Raw genomic sequence first — 27,990 nt, forward strand, 5'->3', positions numbered from 1 at the left:
CAGCCCTCTAGACCTCAGTGTCCCCATTGGTGAAATGGGCATAGTCACATCTGCCTTGCTGGCTTCACAGGGAAGCAGGGAGAATCCGAGATTCTGGAGTCAGGACAGACTGACACGGGCAGAATACTGGAGGCCCAGCAGCAATGGGAGAAACAGAGTCCAGGGTCAGCTCAGGCCCCTTCCAGCAGACAGTCCAGTGAGTCACCAGCCCCACCCTGGACTGCAGAGCATTCCAGTGCTGCTGCCTGGAAGCTGAGCTGGGCACTGGTAATGCAAAGGCCTCCCTGATACTCCAAACCAGTCACTTACCCTCCAGGAAGGCCTCTCCAGGACCACAGAGCGAGTTTCCCATCCCCCATTACTCCCTTCCCTGCCTCAGCAGAGCCTGAAGCCTAGGAGAGGGTCCTTTAGGGGAGGGGCTGCTGCTTTGGTGGCTGTCAAGAGAGAATTCACTAAACTAAAAGGTCACTCCCGGGGTGCCTGGGTGGCTCAGTTGATTAAGTGTCCAACTTTGGCTCAGGTCATAATCTCACAGTTTGTGAGTTCGAGCCCCACTTGGGGCTCTGTGCTAACAGTGAGGAGCCTACTTGGGATTCTCTCTCTCTGCCCCTTCCTTGCTCATGTGCACACACTCTCTTTTTCTCTCTCTCTCAAAAATAAATATTTAAAAGGTCACTCCTTATTTTTCCTGGTTTTTCCTTCCAGTTTATTTGTGTGCCCCAAATATTTGTCACAGCTACTCAGACTGAGATGTTCTCCATGGCCTGACCTTACACCCACCCTGACCCCACTACATTCTGAGCCCCAAACCAGGCTCGGGGCCAAAGGCTGACCCCAGCTTGAACCCCAAATTGACCTCTAACCCAGCCCTCACCTTCTAGCACAACCCTGGGCTGAACCCTGACCCCAGGCTAAACCCTGACCCTCAGACTGGGCCTCCATCTCTGATCTGCTCTAGGCTGAGCAGTGGCCCCACTCCAGCCCAGTGCCCTTCCCCCTTCCTGGGCCAGACTCAGCATCTTCTCAGGAAAAGGAAGTGAGTGGACTCCTGACCCTCTGCCCTTCCTGTTTGGTGGCAACCTCCTCTCTACCCACACAGTGACTTTAAGAACATAAGTCACCCCTTGTGCCCCCATCATCTTGCTTTGAGAGATGTCAAGCAGGTAGGGCTCACTGGAGCCCACTGGCCACAGAGGAGCCTGGGCTGGGTTCTAATCCTGCCTGTCAGCCTACTGTGGGGTCCTGGGTGGGCTCCTTCCTGAGTCTGAGCCTCAGCCTCTCCATCTGTACCATGGACGCAGTATCTTCCCAGATTCCCTAGGGCCAATGCAAGGCTTAGAGATGGACTGTGGGCAAGGGTGTCATCCAGAAGCCCTGTGCTTGGTACGGTGCGCTGAATGAGTGGAAACCCAGAGGTGGTATCGTTGATGCTGACATGCAGAAAGGAAGGGGGAAGGGAATCCAGACTGGCAATAGGAAAAGACATGAAGGCTGGACCTAGAGGAATGAGGAAGCAGTTGGTGAGCCCAGAGAATCAAGGATGCCTCCCTGGAAGAAGTGAGAGAATGAGTAGGACTGGAACATCAGGGAGACTTCCCTGGAGGAGGTGAGGGAGGCAGGTAGCGCTGGAACATCAGGAAGGCCTCTCTGAAGGAGGTGAGGAAGGTGAGTAGGGATGAAGCGTTAAGGGGTCCTCCCTGGAAAAGATGAGAGGGACAGTGTATGCAATTGAAGGAAGTATCAAGGAGGCTTCAGGAACCAGGCCACTTGTGGGAAGGAGGAAGCCAAGGATGAAAGGAGCCCTCCAAGCTTGGCTGGCCTAGCCCACTCCGTGTAGATGGCCCACTCTGTTGCCCGTCACCCTCACCCTGTAGGCCTCTTTCCTCCTACTAGAATATAAAGTCCATAGATGAGGGCTCTTGTCTGCCTCGTCTCCATGAGATCATCGGGATCTGCAGCAGTGCCTGGCACATGGTAGAAGCTCAATAAATGTGTGTTGAATGAACGAGGGGTAGCCATAGGGATCATTAGAGCGCTGTCCCCAGTCGACACGGGAAAGCAGCGTCAGAAACGGGACCCCAACAAGCCCGGGGCCCCAGTCTGTCGTAGGGAATGAATCAATGTCAGGAGCTCAGCCTCTAGGTCTGCAGCCCCCTGAAGAGCAGCGGCCACAGGTGGCCCGGGCCCATAAAATTTGCATATGATTTCCCTGAGGCTGTTATCCCAGCAGGAAGCCAGCTTCCTCTAATGCCCTTCCTTTTCTTTTCTCAAGGGGAAAGTGAGGTCCAGCAAGGGCCAGGGAAGGGCTCACACAGAAAGCCAAGGCAGAAGTCTTTCTGCTCCACCCTGGGGCCCTATTACCTGGTTAAGGGTCCAGGCTCTGATGCCAGGCTGCTGGCCCCATCTCTCCCTGGTCTGGGTCCACGGGCAGGTGACTTCACCTCTGTGCCCCAGTCTTCCTCATCTACAGAATGGGGCTAATAGCAGTCTCACCTCCCTGGGTAGTTGTGAGGCATAAACGTGTGAATCCTGTCCGTACCGGTCTCAGAACTGAGCCTGTCACTGCGGAAGCTCCGTAAAAGTGAGTTGTTGTGCTGCTGTTGTTGTGATTGCCTAGGACACGCTGTGGCCCAGATGGATGTGCAGGCGGCACAAGGCGGCTATGAGGGCTGACGTCAGGCCCTCCACCCTCCCTCCTCCCTGGATCAAATTCAGGTGACTAAGCATGTCTGCGCAGGAGGCACTGGGGAGGCCCCAGGTTCCAGCCTCATGTCCGGGCAACGGCGCCTGGCACCTGAGGCTATGCATCTGAGGGCATGTGTCCACACGTGAGAGAATGTGCGGCCACATGTGAGAGAACTTGTACGGGCAGGGATGTGGGCCGGGGTCATGTGTATGTCTGGGGTGGGTGGGGAGGGAGTCCACACATAGAAGCACATCTGGATGGAGATAGAACTCTACACAGGTGGATAAATGTGTTAATGTGCACTGGGTGCCTTTAGGTCCTCGTGTACGCGTGCTCCAGAATTGGGGTGGGGGGCGGTGGCTGCACGGGGACCATGGAAACCTGATCTTAGAAGGTCAAGTCTGAACTTCCCACACGGTCATCTGTCCACCAGGCTGGGCTGTGTGTCCTGGGCAGGCACCACCCCTCTCTGAGGGGCCACCGAGAAGGTCTCTCAAGGCCCTCCCCAAGCTGAGGCCTCAGTAGTCACTTTATTGCAACTGGATGTGGAGGCAAATGGGGGCTATGTGGGCAAATAGAAGGACAGACATGGGCGCCTGGGTGTCTCAGTTGTTAAGTGTCTGACTTGGGCTCAGGTCATGATCTCCCAGTTCATGAGTTTGAGCCCCATGTCGGTCTCTGTGCTGACAGTGCGGAGCCTGCTTGGGATTCTCTCTCTCCTCCTCTCGCTCTCTGCCCCTCCCCCACTTCTGTGTGAGCACAAGCACACGCATGCTCGCTTGCTCTCTGTCTCTCTCTCAAAATAAACTTAAAACAAAACAAAACAAAAGGACAGACAGGCTAGGACTGAGGTCCAAGACCCAGCAAGGACTCTATGGGCATGGAGAGTCCCCCAGGAACCAGCTTAGTCTGGTAGGCCAAGAGTGACTAAACTCAGGCCCTCTCTCACTGGGAAAAGCTACTGTAATCCTGTCCTCCCAGACTTGGGTCATGTTGCCTTGGAAAAGTCATTGAGACTCTTGGAGCCTCAGTTTCCTCATATGTGAATCAGACAAGAGGCTGCCATCCTGCCAACTCCCAGGGCTATAGAAATAGATGAGACTGTGGCTAGAGAAGCAATTTGTGCCTGAAGATGTATCTACATGTAGAAGCCGCTGAGAGAGAGCCTTGATGTACAATGTACAACCCCATATCTGCCCCCTGGCTCCAGGAGGGCCTGGCACATAAACCCCTCAGGGAATCCCCCCACCCCCAGGCATCTGGCTACTTTCAACATGCAGACCCTGGCCCCAGATGCCTACTTGGCCTGGCTTCCTCCTCAGGATGTTCCCCGTCCACCTGGGTCTCTCAGACGAGACCCAGAGTACCAGAGAGCGGGCAGATCCCGCCTTTGTCCAAATGTTCGAGCAGCCCCTCTTGGGATGACTTCAGGCACCACTCAGACCTCACTGTGAGTTCTGGAAGGCTGCTGAGAATCTCAGGGCTAGGCTGAGCAGCCACCATGCAGGCAGAGAAGACACGGCCCTGGCCATCCAAACACTGCCCAGAAAGGAAAGCTGCAAGGAGGTGGTCAGGCCACCCAGGCCAGACTCAGAAGGTGGCCCTGACATCGCCAGGCTGCCTCACAGGAGCCGTGTTTATGCTCCTGACAAGTGTCTGGATGGCCCTGGCAACGGGTGCCCTCTGCAGTTCCTGCCTCCGCCCGGGATGACTCAGTCCTCCTTGAGGGAGGCCCAGGCATCTAGTGCCAAGTCATGCTTGAGGATGCCTACCGTGAGGATGCCCCCTCCCATCATCTCCGGAGAAGCCCCAAGCACTGAGGTGGGACCTGCACCCAATTTCGCACGGCAACCCTCAGTGCTTCCTCAGCACATCTTGGCTGATGGTCTCCAGGCATCACCTTCTATCTCTGCCCCTCCTCATCTTCCACACCAGGTCTGCACCTCCAGCCCCACTCTTTCCAGCCAGCTGCCTCCTTCCTGCAATGTTCCTGGGCGTTTCAGACCCACAGAGTCCCCATTGCACTTGGCACTTCCCCCAAGTCTGCTCTTCCTCTGTGCCTGTCGCAGAGGTGGATGCCATCATCCTCCCAATTCTCCAGAAACCCGGGAGCCCTCCGTATCACCCATCTTCTCCCTTTTGCTCATCCTTGCTCCCTTAGCCCCACACTTACTCTCTCCTCTGGCTTCACCACACCACTCGCGGCTTCCCAAACTGCAGACTCTGTTCCGCTGCCAGGGCTTTGTACAAGTTGTGCCTTCTGCCAGGAACACACCTCCCTCTATTTTGCTGCTGGAGGACAGCTCAGATATCTCCTCCTCCGGGAGCCCTCCTTCGTCTCCCCACTGCTGGGTGAGGTTACTAAGTCGGACCCCTTACAAAATCAGGATTTAGATCTCTGCTTTTCTTTCCCACTGCTTCTGCCACACAGTCTCCCCACCTCCAGGCTCATACCCTGAACCCACCCCAAGCCCTCCTCCACATCAGTCGCTAGAGGGAAGATTTCTAACATGCAAATATGGTCACAGTTCTCCCACACCTGGCCTTCCAGGAACTTGGAACCTGGAGGACAGAAGAGGAGGAGACCTAGCCTCATACTGGGGGCTCATAGGCTAGGGAACAGCCAGAGACACAGACTTCTGGGATCCAAATCCAGAGTCACTCATTCATGCAACAAATATTCAATAAGTACCTGCTATATATGTGTCCAGGGACTGTGCTAGGTGTTGGGAGATAAAGCAGTGAACCATAAAGTCCATGCTTTCATGCAGTTTAATTTCTAGTTAGGACAAGAAGCAACAAACCAGAAAGGCAATAATTAACAGATGATATGTCAAGTGGTATGTGCAATGGAGAAAAATACAGTCATGTAAGGGGGGATCAAGAGTGAGGGGCTGGGGGGGGGTACTATTTACAGTGTGGTCAGAAAGGCCTTTCTGCAGGATTTGAGTAGAATCTGAAGAAAGTGAGGGAGCAAGCAGTGTGCACATCTGGGAAGGGCATTTCTGGCAGAGAAACCGGCCACTGCAAAGGCTGTGAGGTGGGATGGTGCTCGCACTGTCTGAGGAACAGCAAGAAGGCTAATGTTGCTGGACTGGGATTCTGCATGTGAGAGGTACCCAGGCGAGCAGAGTTACACCCAGAGGAGAGGGCCCAGCCATTTGCCGTGCCTGGTCCCAGGGATGGCTTCCTGGAGGAGGTGGCATGTAACCTCTTTCATGACCACTGAGTAAGGATTTCAGAGGGGGAGTGGATGGAAGTTCTCACTATGCATGACAGAAAGCCATTTTCTGGCTGAGACTCAGGGCTTGGCCTTGGAGGGGTTCGTGGACAGAGACCAGGAGGCCTCAAAAACCGGAAGATGCTTTTGAGCAGGGGAATGACTCAGTTGGATGAGGTTTAAAATGATCCCCCTGCCTGCTGTGGGTACTGAGAGAGAGAGGCGAAGGAGGAGGCAGAGGTCCCCAGAGTCTGTGGGCCTAGGACACAGTCTGACACACAGTGGGTGTTCAATCTGTATCTGCCGAATGAGGAGTGAGGGCCGTGTGGGGGCCAGTGCATCCTCAAGGACACAAGCTGCGTGCTCCTCCCAACTCCCCAGCCCATTTGGCAGATACACAGCCGCATATGCACCCACCAAGACATAGTCCTGTGACCTGGGACACAACCTTTTCTACACACCTCTGTACCCTCAAGGCACACACAGACGCCTTCCCAGATAGGCGCACGCCGACGTCCACGTCCATGTGATCGGCCCTCACACACCACTCCATCCAGTCATGCACTCCCCTCACACACACAGGCACACTCGTGTCCACGTGACACACACACCCACCTCCAAACACCACACACAGGTCCCTGCGCACGTGTGCACCCTTCCAGCCACCAGTTCTGTGCCTATCAGGCCCCTGAGGCCGCAGCGCCCGCTTTCGCCGCTCCCCTCCACCCCGCTCCATCCAGGGGAGGACTGCGCAGCTAAAGCCACCCGCCACATCTGTCCCATTCATCCACCCCCTCTCCGCCTCTCCCCAGCTCTTGCAGGAAGACTCGGCGGAGGGCCGTGTAGGAGGAGCACTCAGCGCAGACCCACACGTGGGTGCACAGATCTGGGCCCACTCCGCATAGATACGGCCTCCCACCCACAGCTGGGGCGGGGGTGGGTAGTGCGCCGGGTTATGAACGCAGTCCCGCAGACTAGAGCTGGGGAAGGGACGCAGACGGCGGGGCGCCCGCATAGATGCGGTCCCGGCTGCCGGCGCCGACAGAAGCAGGCTCCGGAAAGCACCCAGTAGATCCGGCCCCCCAAAAGGGGGAAGGATCCCCGCACCGATGCGGTCCCAGCTGCCCTCGTTAGACGCGGCCTCACAGACCGTCCCTCTTCCCTGCAGGTTCCGCCGAGCAGACGTTCAGGTGTTCGTCCCCTCCCGCTCCCTGCCCCTGGTCCCCTCCCCACCGACCCCTACCTCGGCGCCCGGCGACAGTCTCCGCGGCCCGGCGGGCGACCAGGCTCGCTCCCGCGGCTCGCGCCCCGCCCCACCCGCCTCGCCAGGGCTGGGATCGCGGAGCTCAGACTGCCGGCGCCGCTCCTCCAGACAGCGCTCCCTCCCTCGCTCGCCGCCGCGCCCGGCCCTCGCTCATTGGTCCGGCTCCGCCGCCCGCGGCGCCGCCCAATCAGTGCCGGGGACTCCTGCCCGGCTCCCGGAGGGGAGGGGCCACGGCGGGCAAGGGCTCCGGAGGGGCCCCTCCCCCTGCGGCGGGGCTGGACCTCCTCACGCCCCCGTCGCCCCAATTAAGGCCGCCTGGGCTCCCCCCAAATCCCTCCAAGCCGCGGTCTGGGCCTCTCAGCCGGGCCTGCGAGGTCCTAGTGCTTACCTCCCCAAACCTTTTGTCTCCTCTCGTCTCGGCCTGGCTGGGGCATGGGCGCTTCGCGGGTGGGGAGTTGGGGGTGGAGATGGCGCCGTGCTTACTAGGTGAGGGGCAAAGTGAGATCCGCGACTGAGGGATGCGGCAGAGGTTGGGCGCCAGGGAAAAAGGCCAAGAATGGGAGACTCAGGACTTGAGCCTTCTGCTGGGTGGGGGGTAGGGGAAACGCGAAGTGGTTTATCACAGAGTGTTGGGGTCATAGTTGGATTCATGTTTGGGGAAGGGCTCTATGAACAGGCGGCAGGAATGGCCTAGTTGAAGCAGACGGGATGGAAAGAACTCAACAGGACGTCCTGACCTTCACAGGGGCAATTCCTGGGGATTCCGCCCACCCCCATACCTCTCCTCGGGATTGCTCAACAATTCTTGGTTCAATTATGCAAAGTTCCCTTGTGAATCCTCTGGCACCTCACCCCACCACCTGCCCAAAACAGAGCCCCATGTCACTCCCCCAAACCTGGCCTCTTGTGTCCCTGTCTCAGTCGGGAGCCAGAAAGCTGGGAGTCACCCTAGCCTACCCCTCCCTGCAACCAGTCCTGTTGACGGTGCCTCTTAAACGTGGCTGGAAACCATCCACTTCTCACCGGCTCTCTGCCTCTATGTTAGCTCAGGCCACCATCTTGCCGCACCTGGATTGCTGCAGCAGCCTCTTCTTTGGCCTCCAGTCTCACTCCTCCTACTAGCCTTTCTCCATTCAGCTCCTGCTTAGGAATCTTCTGTGGCTCACCGGTATTCTAAGAATAGGTCTCAACAAGACCTCCATGACCTCAGTCCTAACCACCTGCCTGTCTAACTCCTTTCAGGGCTTGGTTCAATGTCCCTTCTGCCAGGAGCTCTTCCCTATGACCTCCTCACTGCCCAGCATGGCTTAGCAGCCCCTCCTAGGGACTTCCCTGTACTCAGCATTCGTTTACCTGCCTATTCCCCCTCTGGACAGGGTCTGTGTCTGATTCACCCAGCATACAGTCTGACACATCGTGAGCATGTAGGTGCTCAAAAGATGTTTGTCCAATGAATAATTAGATATGGCACTTGGGTTGGATATGTGAGAGTAGCGTTTAGGAAAGAGGGCTGGACCAGAAAGACACTTTTGGAAGTTGTCAGAAAAGACCCCTCACGGTAAGTAGAGCCATGGAAAAGGGTGAGATAACTCAGAGCAAATAAAGCAGAGGCCAAGGATGGAACAGTTGCTTTTAAGGGGGAAAGATTTCTGTACCAAGTAGGATCAGTTTTGACTCAGGTAACAAAAATTCCCATATAAGCCTCAGAGAAGATAGTCCAAGGCTAGTATGTCAGCTCTGTTCCACACAGACCTTCCAGATGTGGCTCTTTCCACGCCCTTTCCACTCCAGCAACCCCTTGGTATGACTCTCGTCCTCATGGTTCAGGATAATGGCTAGAGCTCCAGTTGTCACATATGCATCCCTTGCAGTGGATGAAGACAAGGATGAAGAAGAGAGCAAAGGATCTGCACTAGCTCTCTTTTAAGGAAAGGTCCCAAAAGGTGTCACATGCTACTTCCACTTTTATCCCATTAGCTAAAACAGTCACATGGCCAGAGCCAGGTGCAAGAGGAGTCTGGGAAATGCAGTTTCCATTCTAGGCAGCCACATACCCAACTAAGAACCAAGGGTAGCATCACTGTAGACTAGATATCCAGGGACAACTAGTTGACCCCACTATTGAAAGAGAGGCTAGATGGAGAGGCAGAGCACTACTGGTGTGCGAGGCTCTGTGCTAGGCACCTTACATATCTTATCTTACCTCAACCTGAGTAGAGGCTATTATTATCCCTGCCTTGTAGAGGAGCTTGGAGAGTGAAGCAACTTGCCTAAGGACATACAGTGACCCTTGGCAAAGCTGCAATTGAAAACTGTCTTTTCTTTGTGTACTGGTCTGGCTGGAAATTCAGGAGAGGGTGGGTCCTAGGAGCTGTTGGAAGGAAATCTTTTAACAAAGGAGGGCTTGGTCAACAGTGTCAGAGGCTGACAGGCCAAGCAGGATACGGGCTGAAGTGTCTGCTTGGATTTGGCAGCAAGGACGCTGTTGGTAACTTTGCCAAGGGCATTTAGGAGAAGTGGGGGTGGCCGCTGGAGACCAGCTGCACAGGGTGGGATGCAGAAGGAGGTGTAGAAATGTGGGTCTTTCTGGAACAGTGGCAGTGAAGGGAGAGCACGCAGAGCTGCAGAAGAACAAGGGTCCGGAGGAGGCAGAAAGGAGGAGTAAATGCAGGTATTGGCAGAAAGGAGAGGCAGCCTCTACCGGGAGGCCTCTGGGCTAGATAGAAGGGTTGGATACAAAGGAGGAATCCTCTGCTCATTCAGGAGGGAAGAGGGCAGGAGTTGCAAAAGCAGGTAGGACTGGAGAAGGAATGAAGGGAAGAAGAAAGAGTTCCTGTCTTGTAAAATCTGAGGGATGGTTCTTGGCTGGGGAAGAGGGTAGAAAGCCAAGGGCCTGAAGGACAGGGAAGGGGCTAGCCTGTGCCATCCAATATCATTTCTTACTGCCGCTAGCCACGTGTGGTGATTTAAAGTAATTAAAAGTGAATAAAATGAGAGGCTCCTGGGTCGCTCAGTCGGTTAAGTGTCCAAATCCTGATTTCATCTCAGGTCATGACCTTATGGTTCGTGAGATCAAGCCCACGTCTGGCTTGCGCTGACAGTGCAGAGCCTGCTTGGGATGTTCTCTCTCCCTCTCTCTCTGCGCCTCCCCCTGCTTGCATGCTCACGCGCACACTCTCTCAAAATAAATAAGTAAACTTAAAAAATAGTGAATACAATTAAAAATTAAGTTCCTTGGTTGTACTAGCCACGTTTTAAGTATCCCGTGGCCACATGTGGTTAGCGAATACTATTTTGGGCTGCACGATAATGTTTCCATCATTGCTATTGGACAGCATGGGTCTAGATAGAGCATGGTGATGGGGGGGTGGGGGGGGCGGTTCCCAGAGATGCTGCCTGGCCATAAGTCTAGCGTGCAGGTCTTGCCACAGCAGAGCCCCTGGAGAATCCCTCCACACTACCTCCATTCAAGACCTTCCTCCTTTCTTTGGGATTCTCTCAGACCTCCCTCCCGGGACAGCCAGCCCCATTCTTATCCTTGCTGTCATGAGGCCACTTCTGAGGGTATCTGCTTGTCCGAGTGCCAGGCCTCTCAAAGCTGTGGGAGGGGCATACGGAGGACCAGGAAGAGCTCCAATGTTCGGGTACAGTGGCCCATGGACAGAGGTGAGCCGACCTCCAGTACTGCCCCTGCTGGACTGAAGACGTAAATATTGGCTCACCACTGTCTACCAAGAGATGCAGAGGACCTCAGAGATCTCTCAACTCGGCCCCCCACATTTCACAGATGGGGACACCTAGTTTCAGAGAGGGAAAAGTGGGGAAAAGTACAGAAGGCAGAGGTTTGTCCTCATTCCTTTTATTGTACTCCGCCCCTTACTTTCCCCAGACCTTGTGTTCAAACAGAACTGGGCAGGCCTTAGGCGCTGAGGCTGGGAGAGGAGTAGGAAGCCCAGGATTCCACCCCAACCCGAGGTAGCTGAGTAAGGATTCATGGCTAGAAGGGACGGTCTCAGCCTGACACACTTGGGGAGAAGCATATCCCCATGGAGGTGCTGTGGCATGGACCATGTGTCTGTACTCGAGGGCATAGGTACGTTTAGATGGTTGTGTTTGCAGGGCTCTAGCTGTTCAAAAACAGAGTGTGGATGGGAAGGGGGTGTGCATGTGGATGAGTGTGTGTACGGGGGTGTGTACGTGAGACACCACGTGGCTTATAAACACACTGCACACCTGCTCAGTACCTACATCTGCAAGGCCATGCAGGCCCAGGCTGAATCTGATACCTAATCAGAGGCAGTTCTTGAACTTATATCCTGAAAATGGTCTGGAGTTTGCCATCCTTACAGATCTGTGGCCAGTCCTACAGATTCTGGTTGAGGAGGTCTGAGGTGGGCCCAGGTGCCTGCACTGTCGATAAGGTCCCTAGGCAAATCTGGGGCCAGTAAGAAATGGGGCTTACGCAGAGCTGTCCAATGGAACTTTCTGCAGTATTCTATGTGGTTCAATATGGCAGCCGCTAGACACATGTCTATTTAGCAGTTGTGATGTGGCTAGTTTTAGGAACTGAATTTTGTATTTTATTCAATTTAAGTTAATATAAATTTAAATTGTCATCATGGCTAGTGTCTGCCATATGGGAAAGCATGGATCTAGAGACATGAGGCAGTGTGGTAGCGTGAGGGCCCAGAGAGAGAAGCACACTTCTCTGACACAGGAGTGTGAGAGGAGCCTTGCCCAGCCCCAGTTGCTCTAGACCAGGAGTGGCTGAGGCTGGGTGAAGCTCCCTTGGAGGTTGTGGAGTTGGGGCCAGAGCCCAGAATTGCACAGGTCTCTCCCAGTGTCCACGCTGAGCCGCAGGCAACCTAGTGTCTGCCTGGCTAAGAGGTTGGAGAGCTCCTGAGGAGACCTCTGTGTCCTGGCTGGGACCCCACCAGGGCCCCTGCCTGAAGCGTCATGCTGTGTCTGGTTAGGAGTCAGGGGCCGAGGGTCAGGATGTCTTCATGTTGTCCTGCAGGCCCAGGGTGGAGCTGGTGGCCGCGGGGTCATGCTCCCCCTGTGTAAGCATTGGAGGGGATAAAAAGTCAGCCCCAGGGAAGCAGCTGGCCCCCCCCAACACAGACACGTGGGCCTAAGACCTCAGAAAGGCCCAACTCAGGGATTCTCTTACCGCCCCCGGCCCCATGTCCTCCGCATACTTGAACTTCTTCTGCTTGTAGTAGTGCCTCTTGGGCAGGATGTGGAGCAGCAGCAGGTCACAGAGAACCGTGGCCTGAGGGCAGCGAGATGGTGGATATAACATGGTGGCGAGGACCGAGCCCTCCACAGCCCACATCGGTCCCTACTGGCTGTGGGGGCCTGGCTCAGTCCTGCCCTATCCACACCTTAGGTTTTGAAGGGGGCGGGGGGGATGATGCTCTGTTGTTCCCTCAGGGCATCAAGATCACCCCAGCCCACCTCTGTCCTGCCCCAGCTCTGGGCCTCAGTTTCTGCAGACATACTGTGGGTCTGAGGCAGTGGGGTAGGCACAGTAGGGGTGAGAGACTTGGCTGCCACTGAGATGTGGAGGAGGGACTAACCCCTGGCACAGTGGCCCCGTGATTCTAACACTTACCACTCCAAAGATGCCAATCCCAGAGCCGATGGTCGTCATCGTGGGGATGATGTCAAACTTCCCAGCCTGGTGGCAGGGCCCAGGGAGAGAAGAATTAACAGTCAGAAGGAGCCAGGTAGACACGGCCTTTCTCAGAAACCCTAAGGCCAGACCTGGGGCAAGGGGCTCCCCATCTGCCCCCACCCCCGCCATCAGCTGGCCCCACAGACTGCTCCCCACAGCTCTAGCTCTACATGGGGACCCAGCTGCTGGTTAGAAGCACTGGGTTTTGACCTTGGCTCTGCCTCCCTGGATACAGGGAGGTAGTGGAGGAGGTGAGGTCACAGACTGGAAAGACCTGCCCTCAGCAGGTATCCGGGTCCATCTGTTATTAGAAGTAAAAGTACCGAATGAAGCCCAGTCAACTTCCCGTTGTCCATAACCGCGGACACCTAACAAGCACTCACGGGAACTGAGACTGTGTCTCTGGCTGTCCCTCGCACCGGACACTCACCTTGCCATCCACGAGAATGTCAAAGCGAATCCCAAACACCTTGAAGAGGTGCCGGTGGTTGGTCCCGTTTTCCACGAAGTGCCTGGCAAACCTTGGGGAAAGGGTGAGGTTGCAGAAATGAGTGATGGAGAACAGTTTCAGGTCCAGTGTTCTCAGAGCTCAGCAGGAGCCCTCAGAGGTTTGTGAGGACAGTCCCATGCCCCCCAGCATTCATTCCAGGAATGCTGTGTTCAACCTTCACCCTAACTCCCGAGGTCGGCAATTTCCCCTGCCAGCCCTGGCCAGGCAGGCCTCAAAGGGCGGAGCTCAGGCTGCCAAGGTCCTGTTCCCTGTGGGCTCCCTGCTTGGCCAGTCCCAGGAGAATGTGAGCTGCCCGGCTTCCTCTGCTTCCTTCCTGGGCACACTTGCTTGGCCTCAAGGGGTTCTGGGACCCCAAGGAAGGGTGCACCGGTGGGGTCCTGCACCTGAAATTGTGTGCACCTGTTCAGGGGGACAGGCACCTGAAATTGAAGCCTGGAGACAGGTTTTTCTCTTCATATAGTCCGTGGAACTCGTAGATGGGCTTGCAGTGCTGTACCTGCCAGTCCAGGTCACAGTTCCAGTCAATGGTGATGCCTACCACGCCGCCCTGCAGGGACACGGGTGTTTAAGATCCAGGATTTCGGGATCAAGAAACTCCTGTCTTATGCCGATGCCAGCAATCTCTTGAGTGGGGCGGGGGGTGGGGGGAGCATTTTTTGTTTGTTCGGGAAGAGACTTCGAGAAGCTGCTTCAGGGTGAAGGTCCTGTCAGTTTCGCTGGCCCCACCTCCCATCCATCACACTTCAACTTTCCGATGGTTTCTAGAACACACCAAGTTCTTTCTACCTCAGGGCCTTTGCACATAAAGTTCCCTTAGTTCCAAAAGGCTGGCTCTTTCTTATCTTGTGGTCACCTTCTCTGAGGGGTCTTCCCTAACCACACCTTCCAGTCTCAAATGTGTGCCTGTTATTCCCTCTGTGTTTTCTCCTGGAACATTTGCCAGTTTGAAATCATGTATTTATTTCGTGTGATTATTAGCCCATCTCCTCTAAGACTGTATGCTCCATGAAGGTGGGGCTGGCTGTCTCATTTGTCACTGACTCCTGAGTTCCTAGTGAAAGTCACAGCATGGAAGGCAACCGTGTTGAATAGTGAGTCTGTCAAGACCTGGGCTAGGAAGAGAAAACTTGAACAAGTAAAGCTCCTCTGGGCAAGGCAAGAATCAGGGACACGCAGGGTTAGGCTGAGCAACAGGAGTGCTGGGAAGGGGTCAGAGTGAGAGGAGAGCTGGGCAACTAAGCAGGAGGCAGGTACGCAGGCATCTGTAGATGATGGGGAAGGGTAAGAAGTACAGGTGACGGGGAGATTTTAGGGACAGGGAGGTCCGACATTCAGCTTTCAGGTGGCATGTGTTGCTACAGTGTAACCCCCTCCAGGGTTTGGCAAGCTGAGGCCAGAGGGCCGAGTCTGTCTGCGTATCATCCGTGGCTGCTTTTGCCCTACAGCAGCTGACTTGAGTGATTGCAACACGGTCCATACAGCCTGTGACGCTGAAAATACTTACTCTCTGGCCCTTTAAAGAAAAAGTTTGCTGGCCCCTGTGCTAGACGTGTTGTGTGTGTATGTGTGATATCACAGAAAATAAGCTGATTTCCTGCCCTAAATGGGCACCTGCAGGAGAAGGATGATAATGATCACGTGGGAACATGTACGGGGGGGAGGGGGAGGAGGGGGTTGCCACATGCCAGGCAGCACTGAAGTGCTGTCCCACGTGTTAGCTCACTTGATCCTCAAGACAACCCCCCTGAGCCTGGTACTGTTATTGTACCCACTGTGTAGGTGCAAAAGCTCAGTCACACTCAAGGTAGAAGACTAGTCTGAGGTCACATTGCTCATTAGGGGCAGAGACAGGATTTGAACCCAGTCAGATAGGTCTGCGCTCCTTATAAGGTACTGCTTCTCTCGGAGCCCCAGGTGACTGTGCAAATTCCAGCTTCTGGAATTCCCAGGAATCCTGGGCAGGGTGCAGGATTTCTCAGGGCCATGGGTCATGGAATTCAAGCTGCTTTTATCTAATATTTAAAAAACAGTGTGACCTCTGCAAACATCCAGGTGATAAGATCTGCCCACATCCAATCATTCTGGTGCCTCCTCCGTGTCAGGTCCATGCCAGGCTGGCTGAGGACTCAGGCCTGACCCTCAGGAGTGCCCAATATTAGGGAATAGATGCATATATATACTCAGCCCTCACCAGAGAGGCTGGAGGGGGGCACTACCTGGGACTTAAAAGCCTTCATTGACCTGATGATCCCAGGACCCAGCCTTCCTCACTCGCCTGGCACCATACCTTTTCAGCCAGGGTGCTAAAATTCTGTCCTGACTCTTGTACCACATAGCCAAGCTTGAAGACGGGGCACAGTGGGTGCAAGGCCTTGTGATAGAGGCAGGTCCTCATGTAGGCCGCATCCACCTCTTCCACCAGGTTGCGCCTATAATGGGAGTGGAGAGCATCAGTGGCCGCAGAATGCCAGCTGGGAGGTTGCCCACCATGCCCCAAAGCTCTGGGGATCCGTCACAAATTCCACTAAACCCCGCCCTTGGAGACTAAAAGCAGCCCACCCGAGGGGCCCAGCTCAGGCTTCTGTCTCCAGAGTGAAATCAGCAAGAGTAGAAGGTGACAGAGACAGTCAAGACCAGCTGGAACAGCCTCGAGGGGCTCCTGCATTTCTGCCCCCTTTTCCCACAAACCTGTTGACCTTGAAGCGTGGAAAGCTGATGCTGTTCTTGATGAAGAGAGTGAAGTTCTCGGCTTCTTGGAGAAGGGCAGGGCTGGAGGAGACTGCACTCACTCACTGCCCCCTCACCAGGAGTCCCCCGTGCGCCCACCAGAGTTTGTCACGGGTGTGGGGGTGTGATAACCTATGGGATCTTCCTGTGGCCTTGGCTTTGTGGGGGATGGGTGTGCTGTAATGACCAGGGGCCAAGGGGATCATTGGCTTGGGCCATACAGATGGGGTAAGGGTGGCGTTGGAAGAAGGCAGGACAGATCGTTTCCAGAACTGGATCCGGATGCCCCTCTGTCTGGGTTAGGGAACCTGCTTCTAGCTCCCTGGATGGATAAGGCATTACCGTGGGACGTTGTCGTCCACCTCCACAGGACACCAGCCAAAGATCTCACATGTCTGCACAGTGTCGTTGAAGGCCACACACTTGCCTGTGCGGATACCTGGAGCAAGGGAGGAACCCGTGGGTGCTCATCCCAAGCTGGGGATACAGAGGAGGCCCCTCATCCACAAGAGCCCCCAGTGATGGGACACCCAAGAGCAGAAACCTGAGGACAGAAATGTATCTGGGTCTGGGACAGGGTAGGCCAAGGCTAGGATGGCAGCAAGGGAGAGAGCAGGAAGGATCTGCTGGTGGAGGAAGCTTGGAGCTTCAGGGCTGTGCAGGGGGACAGGAGGAGGCTGAGCTTACCTTGGGCCTTCCTTTCTGCCTTCCCTGGGGTGCAGCCAGTGTCATTTGTGCATATGCCCCCTTCCGGGTGCTAAGGGAAGGGAGAGTTGCTGGTCCTAGGCCCCTTGGGTGGGTTCTAAGAAACTCTCCTCTCACCCCCAGGGCCCTAGGGAAGTCGTGGGGCAATCTTGGAGCACCTTGGGGTGAACTTTGCTTACAGCTTCCTCTTCCCCCCAGACCCCTCCCAGGACCCTTCTGGGCTCATGTCCAGCTGCCCTATTACCAGTGTCAGCTGGCAGGGAACAGGGACGTTGGGGTTTGGGGATTGGGTGAGCACGGAGGCTCAGCATCTTGCTTGACACACAGCTGGGAGGGAAATCTCAGATTGTTACTTCGTGTGAGTCTATGCCTAAAATTTCACCACTGCAGTCTCCTTGGGAATCCTATCTTCAACCCCCAGGGGGACCTTCTCTTCCATGTTATTTTTCCCTGGGTCCAGGAAGCGGGGAGAGGGGATGGGTAGCAGTCCTCACCTCTGCACAGTAGCCTTGAACCTGCCGGGGGGTTGCAATGAAATTCGTCATGATCACAAAGGAGCTGTCCCCCTGGAAGTGAGGGGCAGGGGAGGGGAGACCAGGGCTCTGAGTTGGGAGAACAGCACCCCCCCCCAGAACCCAAGCACTGCCCCAACAAGCCCTCAGAATCCACATGATACCCAGTAGCCTCCATAACAGATGATGGCAGAGTGGGATGATATAACAACCTGTTTTTGGTGGTTAGGGAAGCTGAGGCCCAGAGGGAGATAGGAGCTGGACTGGTCCCATCTGTTATTGGACAGAGTCCAATCCTGCTCTGAGCCAGGCCCTGTGGGTGGAAGGTGTATCCCTGAGCCAGCTCACCTGGGCTGGGAAGACGTAGTCAGCTACATCCCAGACTTGGGGGCCCAGGCCTGGGAGCTGTGTCACGGCCAGACCCTTGAGTTTCACAGACACGCTGCTGATGAGGCCACTTGAGGTCTGGTAGCCTTTCTCGTAGACAAACACCCACCTGTGGAGTGTTTTGGGGGTTAAAACGACCAGAGCTGCGCAGAACCATTCAAAGATGGCATGAGGTTACATGGGCTGCTGCCCTTGCTGGCACCGGCTAGACATGTCAAATCCTTTGCCCTCCTGTCTCCAGAAGCATCTCTGAGCCACTCTTTGCTCCTAAAGCTAACATCTTGGGCTTGGGGCAGGAGAGCCTCACCTGCCTCCCTGAGCTGGCCTGTACCTGAAGTTCCACCCTGCTTTCCCCCGGGAAAATACTAATTCCCAGGGAGGAGAACTGCTGAAGGACTCTCTCAGATCCTTTTCCAAGAAGCAGGATTTTCTGGGGCCTGGATGCCAAGCTTCTGAGACCATAATCCTTATGCCAGAGTTCTCCTTCCTTCCTAAGATTCTCCCACTGAGACCTAGCAGAGCATGATGGCTGAGAACCTGGTATTTGGTGCCCAAGAGCCTGCATTGGAACGCCAGCTACACTACCCATGGCTGTGTGATTTGGGATAAACTCTTCAATCCCTCTATGCCTCAGTTTCCTCATCTGTAAAATGGGAATAATAATAATAATAGTACCAATATTACTTGTTGTGACTTAATGCACATAGATCACTTAGAGTGGGGACTGGCAGTTGCGGTAAGTGCTGTAGAGACATTAGCTATGATTATCTCAGCCACGCTGGGAGCCCCTGGCAAGGGGGACTGGAAGAGAAACAGAGGGGGGCAAGTGGCCCTCCGAAGAGCTTGTGTTATCTGGCTCCATTTGAGGCCTTTGTGGGAGTGACTCAGGCTGGAGGCCTCCCAGCTGTCTTGGGACATTCTGGCCTTCCCTTCCAGCATGAAGAACCCCTGTTGTTTTAGGTTGTTCACTTTCCATCTGGGAGGTTCAATGAAATTTACCTCCGTCCTAACCTTGGGGGCTGGAGGGTGGGGCACACGACCAAGGCTTGCCAATCAATGTTCCATCGCCCTAGCAACAGTGATGGGTCTAAAGATGGACACACAACCTGGGGAGTTTCAGCAATGAGGCCAGGGTTTTTCTGGGAATTACTGGGAAAGAGACATCCTTTCTGCAGGATAGCAAAACAATGTAGCTATAAGACCAAAACTAAGGTTAGGCATTTTGCTACCTCACGGAGAGAGTAAACCTGAGAATGAAGCCAACTTAGAGGAAAGTCAGGCCAGGAGATGGAGAGGGCAGCCTCCTGATAATGGTTGAGCTCCTAGATCTAGCCATGCCTGAGGCATGTTAAAAAAATTTACTTCTGGACTTTTCTGTTACATTAGCTAATAAATTCCCTTTCTTTATTTAAGCCAATTTGGGTTTGGTTTCTGTTACTTAACAACTGAGGATCCTGGGTATGCCCCATTTCCTTCAGGAGAGACTGCATGGAGATTCAGGGTAACTCTGTGTGTGTGTGTGTTTGTCCATGTGTGGTGCCCGTCAGAGTGTGTAGCTATGTATCTCCAGGGGAAATCTGTAAGCACACCTGTGGCTGTGTCTGACTGTAGGCAGGTATGTTTATATCCCCTTCATCCCTCACCCTACCCTCAGCCCACCTGTCCAAGCAGAGCTCAAAGCCTCTCTCCTGTGTCCCAGAGCTCAGGCCTGGTAGCAATTCTCTGGGCATCTTAGTCCCAGAGTCAGTGCTAGCTTTTTGGGGGCTGTCTTCCTGCCCCAGGGCCCAGAAGTCATCCCACCCGTCAGTCCCTCTCCCGTCCCATAGTCCATTCTTCATCTTCTCTAAGTCCCTCCCCCAGCCTGGCTCTGGAGGTGCCCCCAAGCCTAAGCATGGTCACTGCTGCCCCCTGCAGGTCCCAGATGGAAACAGGTGAGGCATGACAAAGGCCTCGAGTCCTCAGTGCTTCCAGCCTCATCAGGGAGAATTGGGGACATCACCTACTGCTACCCTCCTTAACCTCTTTCCTCCAGGGACGATTCTGGATTGATGCCCAAGCTCAGAGAAGCTGTTGGGGGTGATGGGGAGCTGCTCCATGTCCTGATCCCCTATAAGAGGGTCACAGGTCTCCCTCTCTGCAGCCCCCATCCAACATCTCAATAGAATTTCTCTCTGGGTCCAATACCAACTCCTTACAGTATAGATGGGGAAACGGAGGTCTGAGGGAGTGTCCTTCCCAAGTCAGGGGCAGACCCCAGGCTTGAGGTCCCGGCCCAGGTCTCTGCCCCTCTCCACTGAACAGCCCAGCATCAGCATGTCTGCTAGGATGCAGGAGAGTGGAGCCACACCACGGCTGTGTGCAGGGGCTGATACAGTCACTCTCGGCTATGCCCGCCCCCGTGGACTGTCAATCCTGGGGGTAAAATGGTAAAGTCAATCTGACATCAATGACCTCGGTTCTGATAATAATGGATTAACCGTGGCATCAGCCCCCCGCACCCATGCTTACCTTGACCTGGCCTAGCTGTCACCATCAAGGGGGTCTGATGTCAAAGACATGAACATCTTCAGAAGTCCCTCCTTTTCCGGACATTATCTTTCTCATTCTTTCCACCTCATCCTCAGCAATACCCTGTCCTGAGTCTTTTCTCCGACAGCCCCTCATGGAAGACGGCACATAGTGGACTGGCCAAGAGGGACTGGCCAAGTGCCCCCCCTACCCCCATCCCCATCCCCACCCCCACCCCCAGGGAATAGGAGCCAAGATTAGGGTATCGGCACTGCTGCTTGGCAGCTGTGTGACTTTAGCCTCACCAGGCTAAGGACAAAACCTCTCTGAGTCCTGGCTTTCTCAGTAAAACAGAGTTGATGGCACCTACCTCAAAAATGCTGTTCATTCAACAAATATGAGCAAGGCCCTACCATGCACTCAACTGTGGGCTGGGCCCCAGGAAGAAAACAAGTCTAGGTGACTAGGGGATGTTCTCATGAGTTCTCTTTAAGGAAATGACCATGCAGTAGGCACGTGATAAATAATTCTCTTATTTTCACTGTCTCGAGTCAGTGATTTCTCTCTAAATGTCCACCTGCCCCCATGGCCCTGGCTGCCATCCTGGCCCAGACAGAACCTCGTGCGAGCTGTCACAGATACATTGTGTCCCCAGATTTTTATCCCTACTTCTGCACCTCTCCTGAGAGATCTAATTCCACACATTCATTTAGTGATTCAACAAATACTTATTTGTTATTTATTCACTGTTCTAGGCACTAAAAATACAGAAGTGAACAAAACAAACCAAAATTCTGCACTCAAGGAACTTACATACATGTCTACATGGCCCACTGCTTTGTGACACACATTCCTTCCCTGTTTCTTGGTCCCTCACCCCAGATATCACACAGGCACCTCAAACTCAAACTCAACCCTTTGCAAAACAGGCTGGCAGTTCCTCAAAAAGTTAAACATGGAATTACCCTTGACTCAGCAATCCCACCCCTAGGTATGTGCCCAACAGAACTGAAAATATGTCTGTATGAACCCTTGTATACAAGTGTTCACAGCAACATTATTCATAAGAGGCAAAAGCAGAAACAACCCACATGACCATACACTGATGAATGAACAAACCAAATGGGGTATGTCCGTACAGTGGAATATTATTCAGCCAGAAAAAGGAATGAGCTACTGATACATGTTACAACCAACATGGATGAACCTAGTAAATATTATGTTAAGTGAAAGAAGCCAGACGGGAAAGGCCACATATTATATGATTTTATTTATATGAAATGTCCGGAGTAGGCAAAATAGGCTGTAGAGAGAGAAAGAATGGAGGGTGATTGCTAAGAAGTGTAGGCTTTCTTTTTTGGACACGTGAATATTTTGTGGACCTAGATAGTGGTGGTTGTACAACTGTGTGATTATACTAAAACCACAGAGTTGTATATTTTTAAAGGGTGAATGTTATGGCATTTGACTTCTATCTCAAAACAAAAATTCAGTGGGACCAACCTGAATGCCTCATGTCCCCACCGAACTTGCCCCTCTGGTGCCTTCATCTTGGAGGACGGCACCATACCTACTGTATCCCCCCTCAAAGCCCAGGTATCATCCTCACACCCTCGTTCTCCATTATCCCCACATTCTTTGGGGCAGATGCCAAGGGAACTTGGGCATGGGACGGGAGGGTAGGTTGTGGCTGGTGGGACACAAGGTGTACCCATGGACTGTAGGCAGCAGTTGACCAGCCCAGGCACATGCTATGGGGCACAGAAGCCTTGGGGAGGGCTAAGACCAGACTCCAGGCATGAGAAGGACTGAATTCACAGCTGAGACCCATGCTGAGTGTTCAGAGGTTAATCAACCTGCAGTCTGCAGATAAGTCAGGCTGACAATTTGTGTTTTTAAACATTTTTAATGAGTCACCAACTTCTAAACACCAAGAGGTTCCTTTTGCCCATAAATTCCAATCTCCCCCTGCTCTTGAGAAGTCAAAAACTCTGGCTGATCTGGGCCCATGTCCCCCTGCAGCGATGATGTGCCGAAACTAAGCAGTGGGTGCTCCCTCCACACATACCTCCCTGGTGTGGGGCCCACTAGGGTGACCACTTCTGTCTTTCTGGTCACTGCTTCTGCCTGGGCATGGTATAATCCTCTCCTCTTATCACTGTTGCCTCTTCACAGCTGCCCACTTCTGGCCTCCACCCCCACCCCAACACCTGCCTGCCCTGGGCCTTCCCCTGATAGACATCCTTCTATGGCTCCCCACTACCCTCTATGGCTCCCCATGTTCCTCAGCCTGGCGTTCAGAGGCCTGGATCAGTGGCTGTTCTCACCCTCCACTTCCTTTCCCTTCAGTTCTCTCATTATCCACAGCCTAATCCTAGTGACTCTTTTGCTGTTCCTTTCCTGCCCCAGGACCTTTGACCATACCTTGCTTTCCAGCATGAGTGCCTGGACCATGTAGTCACACAACCAGACTCTACTAATCAGAGTATCTCATTTCCTTGACCATAACAATTGGTTTTGTGGTAGGCCCTTGACCTAATCCCTGCCAGTAAGAGTTGGATCTGGGACTTTTGCTGGAACTCTGGAAAATGATACAGTCTTATGCCCCAGGGATGGCTAAGCTGGTGGGACATCAGCCTGGAGTTTCTGGGGGACATTTTGCCACCATGAGGACAGAGAGACTGCCTAAGAATGAAGCCCAGAGGATGGCAGAGTGGGGAAGGGGAGAAGATCCTGGCTTCTTTGGAGAACCTAAGTAGGACCAACCTGAACTCCCCACCATTTCCCTGTGGAACTTTCTCTTCCTGTGCTCTCATCATGGAGGATCCAGCCAGGCCCAAAACCTGCTTTGATTTTTTTTTTTTTCCAGTTATATAAACCACTCAATAGCCCCACTCTTCACTAGGAACCAAAGAAGTCCTGGCCAACTCATTCTTCACTCCTCATTTTTCCTTTGCCTACCCTGTACCCCACCTTTTTCTCATGGAGCCCAACACAGAAATAGGCACAGAGAAGATGCTGTAGAAATGTCCCTGAATGCATTTTTCCCAGCAATAATTTGTATCTATCCTAATCCCTGATTGGTGTGTTCCAGGATTCATATGAAAATCTTAGAAGCATGTGAAATTCTTAAGCACTCTGTGTGGAGGTGCACAGGGGGTTAGGAAAGCCAAGAACAGGCTTTCCTGGACTATAGCCCCTAGGCTTCTTTGCTCAAGGCGGTTCCACCACTGTGTTGTCTCTTTCAGGAAGCCTTCCCACACTCCTCTTACCAAGCAGCATTCACAAATCCCACTGGGACTCTCCTGTGAGCTGCAGCCAGACCTCTCTCTTCTCCAAACCAGAGCCCTCCAGGCAGGGACATATCCCAGTACACTCCTGTATGGGCCTGATAGGTCATGGATGACAGCCCACAGCCTATATGCTGAGTTCCAGAGAGCGCATCACCACCCAGGAGATAGTTCTAACTGCAAATTAACCATTTAAAAATATTTTAATGTTTATTTATTTACTTTGTGTGTGTGTGTGTGTGTGTGTGTGAGAGAGAGAGAGAGAGAGAGAGAGAGAACACAGCAGGGGAGGGGCAGAGAGACAGGGAGAGAGAGAATCCCAAGCAGGCTCCACACTCAGTGCAGAGACCAACTCGGGGCTTGATCTCAGACTGCAAGATCATGACCTGAGTCAAAATCAAGAGTTGGATGCTTAACCAACTAAGTCACCCAGGCGCCCCACAAATGAACCATTTTAATTTGAGCCAAAAAGAATAACAGCTTAGCTCAGCCCACTGGGGCCTGAGGCCCACTTGCTCGCTCCACTTGCCATGGATTTCCCAGAAGAGTGTGACTGATAGAGAACACAGCCTCAGTTTCCCTCCTCAGAGTCTGTTCGGGTTCTCAGCATCTCAGCCTCTCTGCCTCCATCTCAGTAATTCTCCATCTCTAAGTCTCAGGACCTGTCTCTTCATCGGAATGGTTGTGCTCCAATGTCTGTCCCTCTGTCCAGTTCTGTCTCTCTGTCCGTCCATCCCCCATCTTGTTTGTGCCCTTGTCTCTGGAATGCAGGAGTCTGGCTCTTCTCCCATGCTCCCTTTTGTACCCTGCAGCAACCACAGGACCAGACAGCGGCCTTGGGAAGGGGGGGTAAGTAAAGAAAGGCCATTCCTCCTCAGGAATGCGCCTGTGTACAATATCTTTAGAGGGGATCTCCCCGCCCTTGTTTTGTGGAACAGCTGGGAACTTGAAACCTGAGATAGTAAGACCAAGTCCAGGCTGGTTTCCATCTCCAGCTGAGTGGTTAGCAAAGCAGTGGGCAGTGGCCAGATGAGGGTGCCAGAGACAGCAGGAGTCGGACGTCTGGGCTTGTGGGTGGGGTTGTGGGGGGGGTGGGTATCGTAGGACACCCTGCCTTCCTCTCTCTGCTATACGCTTGGGCAAGTCGGTACCCCTCTCGGAGGATGTTTCCTTTCCAGGATCTCAAGGCCAACTTTGGAAACTTGTAGCTGGATTCAGAGCTGGTTCAGCCTCTTTCTAGTTGTGAGATCCACACTAAATCACTCATTGTCTCTGAGCATCACCAACACTGAGGAGGCCACATCCATTTGGAAACTGAGTAGACTGTCCTTGGGAGGGAGGAAAGGAAGGAGGGAAGTAGGCAGGTCCCTGTTACTGGAAGTATGTGTTCAGGACTGAATGGTGTCTTGGGGCATATGGTGCAGCTAGGGGTGGGGTGGTGGGAGGGGAGGACTGTCCCTTTCCCTCTGACAGGCTGTGACCAACACACAAGAGGGTCCTGGCGCTGGTCCCAGTGCTGACCTGAAAGCAGAAATAGGGAGCCACGGGGGTCACAGTGAGGACAACCGTCTCCCATCTCTTTGGGTGAAGGATAGGCTGGGCCTGGGTGGGCAACCTCTCTTTTCCCTGGAGGATCAGGAGTGCAGCTAAGGATGAACTTTTAAGCCTGTCCTGTGCCTGGCATCATAGCATCAGTGCCTCACTGCAAAGTTCTCAGAGCCCGTGTGAGGTGGGAAAGGAGAAGGCAGCACCAAGTCTTGGGGGCAGGAGGTCTCAGTTCTAGCTGGGACCCACTGCTCCTTTCTGGAGGAGCTCACATGACATTGCAGATGTCAAACTGGTCTGTGAGCAGCAGGGAGGCAGAGGCTGAAGGTATCAGAGGCCTAGGTCCTGGCTCTGACTCCATCTGACCAGCTCTGAGACCTTGGGGGCCAGATGGGGGTAGAGGGAAGGCTGTTTTGGATACCAGAGGCCCTGGAGGGCCCAGAGAGATATGGTCACTGTTTGGCCTCCTGGTCAGCCTGCCCTGGGCTCCAGTCAGCAGTCCTGGTTTGGTCCCACAGCAAAAATGGGGATATGGAGAGCAGAGGGGCAGGGCCCTCAGAATCACAGAGCAAAATGATTCTGCCGGGCATCCCTCAACCCCTCAGCAGGAGCTGAAACCCTTTCAGTGGCCCTGGGGCCTTCAAGAACCCTTTGCAGCATCACTGTGAGTGGACATGATGATCTCCCCACCTCCACACACATGCAGGGACGAACACGTAAGGTACCTAGCCACTTCAGCCACAGGACATGCACATGTGGATACCCGACCCCAGGGACACACCCAGTAGGCACATGCCCAGACACATGAGAACACATGCATCCACACAGAGCTTTAGGTACAACACAGATACATACACCACACACACACACACACACACACACACACACACACGTGCTCACACAAGCACACACGTGGGTAAGCCCCTGCCAGGCCTGTCTTGGTTTCTGGGACAGCAAGACTGATTTTAAGAAGATGGCCTTTGCACGGTTCCCAGGACAGCCAGACTGCAGGGGACTCCCACCTTACTTCTGCCTCAGCGGGACAGGTCTCAAGATGCCCATAAAGGAGGAGTCATCCCTGCAACCCGAAGTGACCTCCAACCTCTGCCTGACATGCCACCGTTTAGGTGCCAGGTGTTCTGAATTTGGAAGTTTCTTTGCTCTGGGGGTCTCAAATATTGCAGGATGCCTCTAATTTAGGCGGGGCAGGTGGAAGCAGGGCCTTTCCCTCTTTGGCCTATAAAATGGGGTGCGGCCTCCATCTCTTAGTAGTGGCCAGCTTGGCTGGGTGGTCAGAAGTAAGACTTGGATGTGGTTTGCTGGGGCCCTGGCCTCCAGCGCCACTCACCACTTGAAAGACTGTTAACAGTGAGTCAGTTCCTTAGAACCCAACGGCTTTGCTTCTTGTTCACCATATGACCCAGAGCAAGGCTTCCCTTCTCTACCTTAGTGTCCCCATCTTGACAGTGAGTTATCAGGCTTCCATTCTTTCCGAATAGCATTACAGTTTGTCACGGAGGATGACAACCGATGGAGAGAAAGAGGGGCTCGTTGGGATCCTGGGGGGCATCCCCGAGCCTGGAGAAAAGGCCCAGGTTGGGAGCTGGTGCAAGAGGGTGGCAGTTAGGGGGCCCAGACTCACCCGATGACGTAGACCAGAACCACGAACTGGATCAGGCGGAAGACGACGCCCACCTTCTTGTTGCGCACGAGCACCATTCGGGGAGTGTCATACTCAAAGAAGAAAGCAGACAGCTCATCCTGGAGCCGCTGTGCCATGGTGGGCCAGGCTAGGGGCTGAGAACTGAGCGCCTTGCACAGCCTTTGCTCTTGAGGTGAGACCAGCGTCAACGCCCACGTCTACAGTGGAGCTTCTAGGGGTTTCCTGGTCCCTTAGGAAGGGTAGGGCAAGGCAGCTTGGAGCCAGAGGTCAGGAGTCAGGGGTTAGTTGGAGGCATTTGGATTGAGAAGGAGAATCCTTGGGTGGTCAGAGCAGCTCTTGGCCCCTGGCAGACAATGGACTGTGGGCCAGCCCTGTCTGTGGACAAATAAATTCCCAAAGATGGATGGGGGCGGGGCTAGTGGGGCCACCCAGGCCCAGCCCCACTGCCCCTCCTGGCTCCGCCTCGGCCCTGCTGAGCCTCCGGAAACAGAAGCTGTTGGCAGGAAAACCACAGGCCACTCGTCACAAGGCAAAGATAAAGCTGTCAACCGCCAACGAACCTGGCAGAACAGAACAGAGCAGGGCCAAGGGCTTGGGTGGAGTGGCCTCAGGCTGAAGCCCTCCCCAAACCGGGGATCCATCCCCATATCCAAACATCCTTCTCACTCTACCTGTGCCCCCAGGTGGGGAGCTCAGTCCCTGGGAGGTTTGCGGCCAGCAGAGCAGAAGAGGACGTAGAACATTTCTGGTCCAGCTACCTGATACTTCCAGAGCCTGTGACAGGACCCCCACCTCTGTCCTTGTAGACCACCTTCCATCCACCTGTCCGAGTCCAAGCCTGGCCTGTGCCCAATCAACCTTAGCATTGGGCTGGCATCTCTATAGCTTACCTCTCCTCTCCCATCACCTGCCCTGTCCTGTCCTAGCCAGGCCTCCACCTCCCTGAAACAAGCAGAGGGAGGCAAGTGCCTAGAAGAGTCAAGGGCCACATCGGTTACACATTGCCATTGGGCTCCCTCAGATGCATCTGGGTAAGCCTAACAGCAGACAGCCTTGGTTAATATCCTTGGCTTTGCCACTAGCTGCCTGTGAGGGCTTGGGTAATTTGCCTCACCTGTCTGAGCTCGTGTCCTTATCTGTGAAATGGGGATGATAATGGATTTCTTTCATAGGTAGAGGCCCTAGCCAGGTGAGTCCCAATAATGCTGAGGACAAAAACAAAAACAAAAACCAGAGGCCACTATTGATCTTGGGGTACAGCCCCTCTGTACCCCTGTCTTCAACCCCAGCTCAGG

General features: G+C 54.0%; 2 protein-coding genes across 6 annotated transcripts in view; both read right to left on the reverse strand.

Moving 5' to 3' along the window:
* CAMKK1 (calcium/calmodulin dependent protein kinase kinase 1) overlaps window positions 1-7,306 on the reverse strand; it is a 28,047-nt gene extending 20,741 nt beyond the window's left edge. For 2 of the 3 annotated variants that reach the window (XM_058702745.1, XM_058702743.1), the window contains exon 1: window positions 7,150-7,306. The gene's annotated coding sequence lies outside the window, so the exon portion shown is untranslated. The remainder of the gene's footprint in view (window positions 1-7,149) is intronic. The other variant, XM_058702742.1, reaches the window with a different exon arrangement.
* A 3,707-nt stretch (window positions 7,307-11,013) lies between these two features.
* On the reverse strand, window positions 11,014-27,097 carry P2RX1 (purinergic receptor P2X 1). Of its 3 annotated transcripts, none has more exons than XM_058705469.1 (12): window positions 26,675-27,096; window positions 17,651-17,798; window positions 17,285-17,305; window positions 16,773-16,842; window positions 16,428-16,524; window positions 16,047-16,127; window positions 15,646-15,787; window positions 13,778-13,905; window positions 13,278-13,368; window positions 12,785-12,850; window positions 12,341-12,442; window positions 11,014-12,226 (listed from the first exon to the last, which is right to left on the reverse strand). In XM_058705469.1, the coding sequence occupies exons 1-12, from the start codon at window positions 26,809-26,811 to the stop codon at window positions 12,161-12,163; spliced, it is 1,149 nt and encodes a 382-aa protein (XP_058561452.1). In that variant the 5' UTR covers window positions 26,812-27,096; the 3' UTR covers window positions 11,014-12,160. The 3 variants fall into 3 exon arrangements, with proteins under 3 accessions (XP_058561452.1, XP_058561451.1, XP_058561453.1); XM_058705468.1 differs by having other exon boundaries at window positions 17,285-17,356; window positions 26,675-27,093; XM_058705470.1 differs by lacking the exon at window positions 16,047-16,127 and having other exon boundaries at window positions 17,285-17,356; window positions 26,675-27,097.
* Between the last annotated feature and the right edge of the window lie 893 nt (window positions 27,098-27,990).

Source organism: Neofelis nebulosa, chromosome 16 (genome assembly GCF_028018385.1).
Source record: "Neofelis nebulosa isolate mNeoNeb1 chromosome 16, mNeoNeb1.pri, whole genome shotgun sequence".
In the NCBI taxonomy this organism is placed as follows: Eukaryota; Metazoa; Chordata; class Mammalia; order Carnivora; family Felidae; genus Neofelis; species Neofelis nebulosa.

Bases quoted from the DNA above. Each gene is read 5' to 3' on its own strand.
- P2RX1 (XM_058705468.1), bottom strand. From the start codon at position 26,811: ATGGCACAGCGGCTCCAGGATGAGCTGTCTGCTTTCTTCTTTGAGTAT. The intron at 16,525-16,772 runs GTAAGCTCAGCC...CCCTTGCTCCAG, and splicing joins GGCAGAAAGGAAGGCCCAAG to GTATCCGCACAGGCAAGTGT. The intron at 13,906-15,645 runs GTATGGTGCCAG...GTGTCCCTGCAG, and splicing joins TTAGCACCCTGGCTGAAAAG to GGCGGCGTGGTAGGCATCAC.